Source organism: Odocoileus virginianus, chromosome 19 (assembly GCF_023699985.2).
Source record: "Odocoileus virginianus isolate 20LAN1187 ecotype Illinois chromosome 19, Ovbor_1.2, whole genome shotgun sequence".
Taxonomy (NCBI): Eukaryota; Metazoa; Chordata; class Mammalia; order Artiodactyla; family Cervidae; genus Odocoileus; species Odocoileus virginianus.
Window position 1 is genome coordinate 25,910,131 of NC_069692.1, and position 12,761 is coordinate 25,922,891.

Below are 12,761 nucleotides of genomic sequence, written 5' to 3' on the forward strand. Positions count from 1 at the left end.
CTTCAGGTGCTCCTGAGAAACTAATGAGTAGGAATTTGCCAGGTAGAGAAAAAAGAAAGCAAAAATACAAACAAGGTTTAAGAGTGAAGTAGCCAGTGAGGTCAGGGAAGTCTAGCAGTGACAGGAGACTGGAGAGAGAGGCTCAGGTCAGGTCATGATTGGTAGTGTAGTTCATGCTAGACAGGTTAGATTTATGAAAAGAAGCATTGTAAGTTTTGAGCAGGGAAGTGATCAGATTTGTGGGACTGAACTCTAGTATTTAGCATTGTCAGGAATGCCATCTGGAAGAAGATGGACACCCTTCAAAATGATCGAAAACATGTTTAATTTCCATTATTTCTGATTTTCACTTTACTAGGAGTGGCAAGAATTACAACAAAGTATTCAGCGAAAGGAAAGAGCACTACTGGAAACCAAATCAAAGATAACACATCCTGTCTATAGTCTTTACTTTCCTGAGGTGAGTTATTCATCCACAGCCTAGTGTTTTCCTTCTTCTAGTCAGATATTTCTTAGTTGCTGTTTATCCTTTCTGTAGCGTGAACTGACTCGTATCCTCTCTGTAGTGTGTACTGATTCAGATGCACTAAATGTGGTGTATTCTCCATACGTCACACTTTTGAAGCATATATTTCAGTATGCATTACTTTGAGTAAATGAGTTGTTTAAAAGGAGGATTGTCAACTTTTTAACACCTTGTTGTTGTCCTGGGCTTCTGTCTTTTCTGTGCCTGGATGATTTCTCATTTGCAGTTCAGGCAGTCTTAATGAGACAAATGCATATTTTGCCTGTGACTTTGTGTGGCTTTTGTGAGTCTCATACTTCTACCATGTTTTGAATAGAATGAAAATGTTCTTAAATTCTGCTCGTGGATTTTGTTCTGAGGGTTCTATATGGCCATCTGGAGACGCTAGACTTGTTCTGATAAGTGCCCTGATCGGTGGGAAGAAGGCAAGCCCAGGCCTGAGGACCCTCTGAGTTCAGTAAGAGCTGATCCCCAAGCTCCAGACTGATCACTGCGACGTTCTTTGTCCCCTGTGCTTATTTACTTCGTGGCTGTGGCCTGTTCAGCCTTCCATCTCTTTGATAGGCTGTTTGTCTTTCAGATGAATTTGAGATCAGTTTGAGATCTTGACATATTGCTTTTGCAGATAATTCTCTGTGGCTAGAGGTCAAGGACTACTGCCTGTTAGTTCAGGGAAGCTGTTCCACAGATTGCTTCGCAGCTTTGCCATAGAGCCTTCTGCTCACCACTTGTGTTTGGCGGGTGATTTCATGTATAAATATGCTTTCTGCTCTAGAATGTCAATCTATAGTTACTGGGGACTGCTGAAGGCAAGTTCCTAAGTAATTTGGCTCTCCTAATAAATGAGTGGCTATGCACAGACTTTTGTTTTTTGACTTGGAGAGCAGTCAGCCCATGATTCCATCTTACTGTGCGTGCTGATCTTCTGGCATGTCCTGAGCTATAGCCCATCTGTTAGGGGCATTTCGCCCATTGCAGTGTAGTCTGCCAACACCAAGGCTCCTGAAATCAAGCGAATAAATTTCATTCATTGATTGGTTTTAAAAGTACCATTGGTTTTAAAAGTACCATGGGACGCTGTAAGCTGCATAATTTGTACCCTTATAATAGACAGCTTCATTTTAGACCATGCTTAGTTAATAGGCAAAACATTCATTTACTCCCTTAGTACATTTTAGTAGTGAAAGTGCCTTCTTGTAATATTATCTGCATAGTAAACATCTCAGAGTGCCATTTATCAGATGGACTTTATTTGGAATTTTCCTAACTTCTACCTGTCTACCTTCCCATGTATATTACTTAAAGTTTTATGTTAATAATTGACTTAAATGTTATTGAAACTCATATATTTAACAAGAATGGTTGGGAATCCCATGCAACAAAAAACCAGTTTGGTTTAAAGTGCAAATAACTCATGGTAGAGACTCTTTTCTACTTTAACCATGTGCTTCGAGAGAATCTGGGTGCAATTCCATAGGTAATAATCACTAGCTTCTTAATGTTTATTTTTCTTGAATGACTCTCATTTTAATCAAATAGATTTGGGGCAGTGGGAGGCATTCTCTAAGTAGAGGTAAAGAATAAATGCACATTCTTGAACATGTATGTTCTAGTAATGATATTTCTGAAAATGAAATGTCAGACTGCTTAAATAGATGTTTACCTCATTTCATTAATAATCATAACTTTAAAAATTGTTATTGAAATATAGTTGACATACATTGTATTAGTTTTAGGTGTAACATCTAGTAGTTTGATACTTGCACACATTATAAGATGATCACCACAGTAAGTCTGGTAACTCTCTGTTCCCATACAGAGTCACTATAATATTATTGATCATCTTCCTATATTGTACATTACATCCCATGACTTATTTATTAATAATCTTATAGCTGGAGGTTTGTACTTCCAAATCTCCTTCATTATTTCTCCCGCCACCTTCACCCCTCTCCCATATTTGTTCTCTGTATCTATGAGCCTGTTTTCATCTCATTTTGTTTGTTTTTTAGATTCTACAAATAAGCGAGATCATGGTATTTTGTCTTTCTCTGACTTCACTTAGCATGATATCCTCTAGGTCCATCCATGTTGTTTCTGATGTCAAGATTTTGATTTCTTATGGCTTGAGTAATATTCCATTATTTATATGTACCTTCTTTGTCTATTCATCCATCAGTGAACACTTCAGTTGCTTCCATATTTTGAATATTGTAAATAATGATGCAATGAGTTGATGTTCACATATCTTTTCAAATTAGTGTCTGTGTTTTTTTTTTCTTGGGGAAAATTGCTTGAAGTAAAATTGCTGAATCATATGGTAGTTGTAGTTTTAATTTTTTGAGGCTCTTCCATACTGTTTTCCAGAGTGGCTATATTGATATAACTGTAATTTTATTGGACTCTGTGTCCTAGGCATTTTAACAGATATTTTTTTGTATAATCTCAGTTTGTCTTCACAACACAACTTGAGGTAGGCATTCATCACTTAACAGAGAAAAAAGGTGAGGTTTCAAGAAGTAAAATAATTGGGTCTGGATGACTTTGAAATAGACATTGGCAGACTACTGCCTGCAGGCAGATCTGCCTCCCAGCTTGTTTTATAAATGAAGTTTTATTGGAACAGAGCCACACTCATTCTTTCTGTAATACAATGGCAGAGTTGAGTAGTTAGAGCAGAGTTGAGTAGTTAGAGCAGACTCTTTGGCCTCTAAATCTGTGAGTTCTGCACCTGCAAATGTGGTGGGCCAACTGTACCACGACATTTTATGTAACAGACTTGCACATTCATGAATTTCGGTATTCTGGGGGTGGAGTGGCCCTGGAATTGATCTCCTGTGAGTACAGCAGTCCTCCACTTTGAGTCTGTTGTTTCTGCCCATTTCGTGTGTGCAAAACACATGTAGAGAGACATATGTGTACACCTCTTCCTTTTGTTGTAGTAGTCCTAACCCTTGGATTAAGTGGAAGTTGAGTTAGTCATCCACTTACGATTTGTTATCCTGCCTATTAATGTTGCATTGCCTTGTAGTTTAAGGCATTTAAACAAAAGCTTTTAGTTGAACTTAGTGTACCATTATTAGGAAGATAATAAACCATATTTTAATGTCTTAAGATTGAAATAAAATAGAAAGCACAAGCGATTTTGGCTTAAAGATACAGACTTATTCCTATGAAACTATTTTCAATAAAAAGTTATTTTTTTAAACTTCTCTTGGATAATTGAGACTCTAGTGTTGCTTTGGTTAATTGGAGTATCCTACAATTTATTTTATTTTTAGCTCCAAAACTTTTTTTTAAGCCATTTTAGAAAGGGTCTTCCCTAGCCCATTCTTAAACAGTGGGTGCAAAGTGGATGAATGAAAAGTTACTGATCTGTGCTGTAATTCAGTGGTGATTGCTGACCACACTGAAGTTTGGTGCTCCCAGACTGGTCTTCTGATTTTTTTTTTTTTAATAGGTTTTTGTCTCCTGTCAGTGTTTCCTGCTATCATTGTGCATTCTGGTGGCAATTTCTTTACCCAGCCCTTTTTCTGTTCCTAATCTTTTATGTAGTACAACTGAAAATGCTGAGCTTATTGAAATCATGTACTGTAAATGGTACAAATAGATTCTTAGAATCTAAGATGCTCTCTTATAAGTAATGTGTTTTAATGTATTGATTTCTGATATTGTTACCCAAGTCCCTTCCACTCCTACTTTCTGTCTTTTGCTTATTACTAGCTAAGATTACTAAAATTATTTGCTAGATGAATTCATGATAGCTTATACTGTTTTATTTTTTAGCATATCTTTTATCATTTAAGGTTAATTAGGGGTTTTTAAAATACAGGGGTTCATCAATAGGGTTTAAGGGGCCATTTGAAACCCCAAAATTACATACAAAATTCTTTTGTTGGAGAATGGTTCTAAGAACAATTTATTCATTCAGTAAATGTTTATTGACATCTATTTTGTACCAACCATGGTGTATGTGCTGGGGGTAGCGCAGTGGCTAAAGGGCAGTACAGTTGGCCCTCTGCATCTGTGGATTTTGCGTCCATGGATTTGATCAACTGTGGATTGAAAATGTTGGGGGCTGGATTCCAGACAGTCTAAAAAGGCAAACTTGAATTTTCTGGGTATTGGCATAGCAATTACATTGTATTAGATATTATAAGTAATCTTCTAGAGGCTAGATAAGGTGTGTACAGGAGTATGTGCATAGGTTATATGCAAATACTATTCCAATTTATGTAAGAGATTCAAGCATTCATGGATTTTGGTATCCGCATTGTGGGGGTGAAAGGGGAACTTGTTTGGAATCAGTCCCCCTAAGGTACCAAGGAGTAACCATACCCCTAAAATGAGATAAGGCAAAACTGTATTTCTCTAATTCTTTCTGGCTATTTATACTCTTCTCTTTTTTTCTTTGCAGGAAAAGCAAGAATGGTGGTGGCTTTATATCGCGGATAGGAAGGAACAGACATTAATATCTATGCCATATCATGTGTGTACACTAAAAGATACGGAAGAGGTAAGTATACAACAACATTATTTAGATATAAAAACAGTATAGAAATCCATTTATCATATACGGCTTATTGCATTTTATTTAAAACACATTTTATAACTGTTTTCTGTCAACTTTTGGAGGGAGCTCATTGGAAATTTATAGAGTATTAAATTGTTAAAGGTAGACCAACTTGGTGGTCTTTTAAAACCTTGTTCTCAACTTATTTTGGGGAGTTTTCACTGTTACTGTCTTAAGAATACTTGCCTTACCATGTCTCCAGAATTTAGTTATGTTCTACAAATTCTTATGAGTTTTATCCTCATTGGATTAGTGCTCAGAAATTATGGTTTGTATCCTCATTGAATTAGTGCTTTTGTGTTACAAACAAATGTAAGTACTAGTGATTGATTTTTTAAAGTGGAATTTTTTATTTTATTGCATTGTCCACTATCAGTGACATCACATAAATAGCATTGTGATGAACATACTTTCCCCTTGGATTTCCTTGTTTTTCTTTTTGATTTTTTTACGTTACTATTTGAGAAAGAAGTTTCTGTCTACGTGGACTTGGTGGACAAGAGCAAAGCTTTTGAATTTCAAGAGAGTTCTGTAATGATGATTTTTAAATCCCAAAAGTTTTTTCCTACCTTTCTAACCAAGTAGTAAATGTTTGAAGTAGTTTATTGTTGTTTGACACTTAGTGATAGTGCCAACTTATGGATATCTCTTTCACAGAGTAATTTTAACATTTTTTAAAATTTAAATTTTACCCATTTTTGAAAGGATAATACATTTGCCTAGTTAGTGTTTCAGAAGATATACAGAAGTGCACACACTGAAACATCTTATATTCCTGTCTCTCACTCACCCATTCCACTTCCTGGAAACCATCAATATTACCAAATTTTTATGTATTCTTCATGTGATATTGTAGTAAAGTACAAGCATATACTTAAGTATATTCTCCCCAGTTTTGCACAAAAAGTAGCATACATCATGTTCTGCACCTTACCTTTTTCTCAGTGATAAAACTTGGAATTTGTACCATATTAATACAGAAAAAAGCTTCATTGTTTGTTTTTACAGCTGCATGATATTCTTTTGTGTGGAAGTTTATTTATTCAGTGCTCAGCTCTTTAGTGGACTTACAAGGTGTTTCTTGTGTTTTGCTGCAATGAATAACCTCATATCATTCAAATACATCTATAGGATAAATTCATAGAGGTAGAATTAATGAATTAGAGGCTCTGTACATTGTAATTTTGATAGATGTTGTTAAATGTTTATTTCTCTATAGGGAGAAAGAATGTTCAAGTATAGTATGTTCATTGCCTCTCAATTTGTGAGATATATAAAAATGTTGCAGGCATATTATCATACCCCCATAGACCATTCATCCATGGGTTTTGACCTCTTTCTTTTTCTCTGTGACACCAGCTGAGTGTCCTGTGGTTAACTCAGTACTGCCACAATTTCCCCAGATAGCTCAGATTAAAGTTCAGTCCCAGAAGACTGCTGTTGCCCCGCTGTCCATCTTTAGATGCCAGTTTCAAGTCCCAGGTTGTCACCTGTACTTCTGACCAACTGGCAGTAAATCATGGTTCCCATGATCCCCTCCTTGGGTTCAGTAATTTGCCAGAATGACTCATAGAACTCAGGGTAACATATTTACCAGTTTATTATGAAAATAGTATGATGAAGTAGATGACTATCCGGATGAAAGAGATACATGGGGCGAGGTATGTGGGAAGGAATGTTGAGCTTCCATGCTCTTTCTGAGCGATCCGCTCTCCCTGCACCTCTGTATGTTCACCAGTTTGAAAGCTCCTTGAACCCCTTATTTTGGTATTTTTATGGAGTCTCTATCACATAGGCATAATTGATCATTAACTCAGTTTTCAGCCTCTCTCCAGAGAGTAGGGGGTGGGACTAAAAGTTCAGTCTTCTACTCATGGTTTGGGCTTTCTGGTGACTGGTCCTCATCTAGGAGACCAAGAGTTGCCTCATTAGAAGAGAACTCATTCTTATCATCCAGGAAATTCCAAGGGATTTGTCAGCTCAGTGTCAGGAACCAGATCCAAAGACCAAATTTTAGAACAGAAGATGCTCCTTATGTGCTCTTGTCACTTTGGAATTAGAGGGATTTGAGGAGCTCTGTGACTGAGGGCAGAGATGATGAATGTATTTCTATTCTCTCAACATTTGTTCTAGAAATAAGAAAATTTGGCAAGAACTATTCCTGTTTGGTGAAGTCTGTTTTAGTTCGACATTTCATTTATTTTACTTTTATGCCCAGCTTCATTTCTTCAGGTTATCAAGATAGCACTTGGTTGCTTTAAATATGTTTTCTTGAATTCTGGAGATAGAAATTACCCCTATCAATTCTGCCCATTTTTATTTCCTTTTTACGTAGTACATATATGACACAAATGTCATATATGTACATACATTTGTTGTCATTAGAACTTTTGTAACATGTGTTAAGATCTCTTCTGTCATCTGAGTAAGCACTGGCTATTAAATACTCTCTGGTCTAAATATGTTAGGAGGGAGCTATTGTTTCTTCCATTCTTTAAAATATAGATTTTAAGTTCTGATTTATCTTCTAGGTAGAACTGAAGTTTCCTGCACCAGGCAAGCCTGGAAATTATCAATATACGGTGTTTCTAAGATCAGACTCCTATATGGGTTTGGATCAGATTAAACCACTGAAGGTAAGAATAATGACTATGCTGTAAATATGGTGTTCCCTAGAAATTGTCATATTGAGTGAAGTAAGTCAGACACAGAAAAACAAATATCATATGATACTGTTTGTATGTGCACACTAAAAGAAAACTGCAAATGAACTTACTTACAAAACAGAAATAGAGTCACAGATGTAGAAAACAAACTTATGGTTACTGGGGTGATAAAGTGAGGGGGCAGGGATAAATTGGGAGATTGGGATTGTTCATATGCATACTACTATGTATACAAAATAAATAGCTAATAAGAACTTGCTGTATAGTATAGGGAACTTTACTCAATACTCTGTAACGCCTATATGGGAAAAGACTCTTTTTTAACAAAAAAAAGTGGATTTATGTATATGTATAGCTGATTTTTTTTTTGCTATACACCCTGTCAATCAAATATAATAATAAAGTTTTTTGAAAATGAATTTTTTTTTTCAATCTATGGTGGGTATGGATTTGCATTATTATACTTGTGTGGCAAATGAAAGTTACCACTTCCTCCTTTTTGAGAAATTTTCAAATACCTGAGAAGGAAGGAAGAAGAGCGATACATAGAGAAAAAGAGTGAATCAAACCATGCAAAAAAATTTTTTATACATTTTTGAGGTAATAAAGGGAACTTAGAAAAATAAGGTTGTCTATTTGAATAAGTGTATTACATCTTAGGTAAGCATTTCTAATTTTGAAATGTAGAATAACAGGGAAAGAGGTCTTCCCATAGTTTAATATAATACACCTGATGGAATGCTCTCAATAATAAACTTGTGTTAAAGGAGTATGATGATTTAGAACCTTGAGTATAACTTACCAGTGTGATAATTTTAATATACTATAATGTGCCATACCTTTATAGGGCCTCACCAGATGGTTTCTGTTTTCTTTAGAAAGGCACATGTATTTCATTTTAGAGTGTACACTTGTGTGAGTATCAGTTGAAGCACATTCCCATCGATGTTACCATTTCACTTGTGAAAGTGAAAGTAGTGAAGCTGCTCAGTCATGTCCATTTCTTTGCGACCCTGTGGACTGTGTCCATGGGATTTTCCAGGCAGGAATACTGGAGTGGGTTGCCATTTCCTTCTCCAGGGGATCTTCCCGACCCAGGGGTTGAACCTGGGTCTCCCACATTGTAGGCAGACGCTTTACCACCTGAGCCACCAGGGAAATCTCTTGAGCTTTTTATAGAGGCATGCTATTGTGTTAGAGAGATTGTGTTGAAGAAGTGTTACACTGTGTACTGGGACTCAACCGAAAGGAGCCAGCAAAGGCGTGGCTTTTTTTCCCCATGAGGGCACTGTATTTCTTCCCATTGGCTATAGGGTGTTAACTTCATGAGTAGTCTTGGAGGCTGCAGATACCTCTTTGGAAGTCATGTTTGAACTTTTTTTCCCTCCACAGAAGACTTAGAACAGTGTTCCTGCTCAAGAGTCAGAATTATTCATCTTTCATGCTGCAGAATAAATAGTGTATAGTTCCTGTAAAAGCATACTATTAAACTACACTAGAAACTTAACTATACTAACATGTTCCTAGATTCATGTTTTTATTTTGTGGATGAGTGTCTTTTCTTAAATGTGTTAGAGTTAAAAGATGTAATCTTTTCTTTACAAGTGCTGCTGTCAAAGAAAACCTTTTCTTTACCAGTTATTTCTTCCATTATTCCTCCCCAGATTTCTAATGTCTGCATTTAATTCTTTTTTCTAGTTGGAAGTTCATGAGGCTAAGCCTGTGCCAGAAAATCACCCACAGTGGGATACAGCAATAGAGGGGGATGAAGACCAGGAAGACAGTGAGGGCTTTGAAGACAGCTTTGAGGAAGAGGAAGAAGAGGAAGAAGATGATGACTAAGCAGTAAACGCATGGACCACAATTTGTGCGCATCTTTGCAAGTTTTTGCTGTTTTGGAAGTGTATAATAAACCAAAAGCATTGCAGAACTGATATTGAGGGAAGTGTTACTAGGGTGTTACCAAGGCGGTGGTGGTGCCTTGGTACAGTCTGAAAAATGCTTAAGGTTTGTGAAAGCCTTTCAGGTATGGGATGGTGCATTTATTTCATCCGCAAATGATAATAAACCCTTTGTTACAACTGTCCAGAAGTGTGGGCTATGTATTATCTATCATCTATGGTCCCGGTAAAAGTAAAGGTACATGAAAAACAATCTATAAATGAGTGACCTTTCTTTGTTTAGCTTTAGTTTTAACAAACATTAAAGTATGTATGATAAACACCACAAATGTTTTAAGTAACATCTGCTCAAGTTTTAATGTCTTATAAGCTCTATTATTCATTTACTGACATTTTGCAGTGATATAAGACTATTTATAATAGCTCCATTCATAGCTTTAAACATTTTATTTTTGCCTATCTTGGTCACAAGTTGGCATTCTGTCACATTCCACATAATCTAGAGGGCTACATTTTGGGATTTTTCTTTTTCTTAATTGCCCAGAGTTACCAGATAGGTTATAAAAATGGCTTTTAATGGCTTAAAACATTTTTAAGCCCCTATTTTAGCAGATCAATGCAGGATCTAATTCTTTTTATAAGCTATAGATCTAAAAATGATTGTGGGACCATACGTTCTCTGATGTTGGTGACTTATGTTACTAAACCTTTTTAAAAAGGTCACTATAAAAGCTGAAATACATTCTTAGCTTTTAATCTACCTGACTCTATCAGAAGCCTTTTAAGGTAAAATATAACATGCAAAGGAGGCATTTTTTTGTATTCATTTTGGACTCCTGTCAATAAAATAGAAGTTTGACTCATTTTATGTTTGTAATGGTGTGTGTCTTTTTACTCCCAGAAAGGGATATAATAGGAGAACTCATTATTTTATTTTTCAACTAAAAATGTAGTAATACTGTCCATGACTGCTAAAGTGACTGCTATTTCTGTGTACTATAGAAAAACCTGTGATTGGGGGGAACTTCCCCCTCACACTCTCACACAGTACGGCCTGCAAGGATCATGCTTAGAAAGAGTAGAAATGTGTACATGATGAGTTGTTGAGGTAAAATGAATATTTTTGTTACTAAATATGGAGGAAACATAAGTTTATATTATAGTACTGATGTTAATAATCCTCCCCTATCAAAATCTCCATAGATCCAAGTGCTGTCGGAATACTAATTTGTGGCCTAAACTTGAAACGTGGCCACTTCCCATGCAGAACTACCACTGGTATTTTGTTACTGCAGTAGTTGGAAATAAAATTTGAAACTTACCAAAGCATGAATTGTTTTTTTTTTTGGTTCTAAATTTGGGATGTAGTATTTCCTATAATATGGTCAAAGCAGATTTTTTCTCTGGAGCCTTCATTGTCTGTTTTTGTTTTAAAAGTGTTAGTGAGACCCTTCCTGGGCAAGCAGGAGTGCCACTGACTTGTTTGTGAGGATTTGTTTCATTTTGTAAAGGGAGTAGGCTTAATTTTCAAGTCAGGTTTTGCTGGGAAGCTGCTGGTCACCTAAGTGAGGTGGAGGGGAGTGGGCCAGCCAGTAGCATCCAGGGAAAGGAGAGGTTAGAGAAAACTCAGGTGGTGTGAAGGTAAGGGAAATGAGCAAATGAAACAAAGTGTAGTGTGAGCAGTTCTGATTTTCTTGAAAGATACTTTTCAAGAATAGTACTTATTCTAGTGGCTGTTTTGTCTTAAAGAGGTTTTATAAGTTATTCAAACAACTGGCTTCTTTCTCATTTTTAAGACTAGAGGATTTCACAACCTAGTAGTTCACCACAATGCTTAAAAATAGCATCACCTCATTAGGAAATCCTACTGGTCTGTGTTGCTTTGCCATTTGTGTGATATATATGTACTTGGCAACCAACAACACATTTTCCCCTAATGAGTACTTTAAGTAGGCTCTTTCCATATTGCCATAGTGAAATGACTGAGCTTTCATTTTATCATACTCTTCTCTCCAGCAAGTCTCTGAACTCTGCATCCCCTCTTTACTTCTCTTGAGATGTAATAACTTATTTACCCTTTTGTGCATTTAATCAAATGTAACTTTCTTTAAGTGTAGTTTCAATTTGGTCCCATCAAGAAACACTGACATTTTGTCAACAGAATAGATGAAAACCATCAGTGTCTGTATGTAAAGTGAAAGTGGTTTTTTGTGAAATTAAGCCATTGTGTAGTAGTTTTATCTTTTTGAATTTGTGAAGTACCTATTAAAAGGTACTCCTCCAGAGGAGACCATCAGTGAAAGTCTTTCAGTTATAAATTTTTGTTGCACAACTTGATTAAAGCCCTATGTGCATATCTCAGTCTCAAAGTCAGGTGTTTATAGCCTTTAAAAATTAAAAAAAAATTTTTGTGAATTTTTTTAAAATTAAGGAGTACATGGAATAAAGTTTTCTGTGTAGAACATAACTGTGTTCTCTACCCCAGCTTGCACTGCGTGCTGGAGAAGGATGAACCTGTCTGGCTGCAGGGCTCCCCCGCGAGAGGGGAAGCTCAAGTCCTAGGTAGGAGCAGAGCAGGCAGACACCAACCGGCTGATGTGGGAAAGGGGAGCAAGGGTGTGGAGGAATGTGAAGAGGCTCTGAGCATGTAATTCTTGACCACAACATTTATCTAGTCATTTGCTTCAGCCAAGCAAAGACAGATGCTGGAGTGGTCTTTAGCAACAATTGTAATTCCAAACGTAATTCCACATCGCATATATTTTTCGAGGAGTTGTTCATTGTTCACCACCTGTTTACTGAACTTCAGTGTTTCCAGGTCTGTGATCAGACACTGGGGCTATTAAAAGAATTTATCTTCTTATGGCTCACAGGTATTAAGGCAGGCAAATGTATAGCAATCTATTTTAATCCGTTTGCATTCTAATGGCCATTGTTTGGAATGCATTTTTGTTTGTTTGTTTTTCCATCGTAGGCAGAGGAGGGTTTTGTTTTTGTTTTAGGTGCTAGCTATTTGTTGGTTTTGAATGTTTCTTTAAAGCATTTCCTCCCCAAATATTAAAGTTCATAGAATCCCCAGTTTAATCTGCCCAATG

General features: G+C 36.4%; 1 protein-coding gene across 2 annotated transcripts in view; it reads left to right on the forward strand.

Moving 5' to 3' along the window:
• The window catches only part of SEC63 (SEC63 homolog, protein translocation regulator), a 70,873-nt gene extending 61,017 nt beyond the window's left edge, over window positions 1–9,856 (forward strand). For both annotated transcript variants that reach the window (XM_070450010.1, XM_020892365.2), the window contains 4 exons: window positions 359–460; window positions 4,944–5,042; window positions 7,631–7,735; window positions 9,464–9,856. In XM_070450010.1, the coding sequence (XP_070306111.1) occupies window positions 359–460; window positions 4,944–5,042; window positions 7,631–7,735; window positions 9,464–9,607 (450 nt within the window). In that variant the 3' untranslated portion in view covers window positions 9,608–9,856. The remainder of the gene's footprint in view (window positions 1–358; window positions 461–4,943; window positions 5,043–7,630; window positions 7,736–9,463) is intronic.
• The last annotated feature ends 2,905 nt before the right edge of the window (window positions 9,857–12,761 follow it).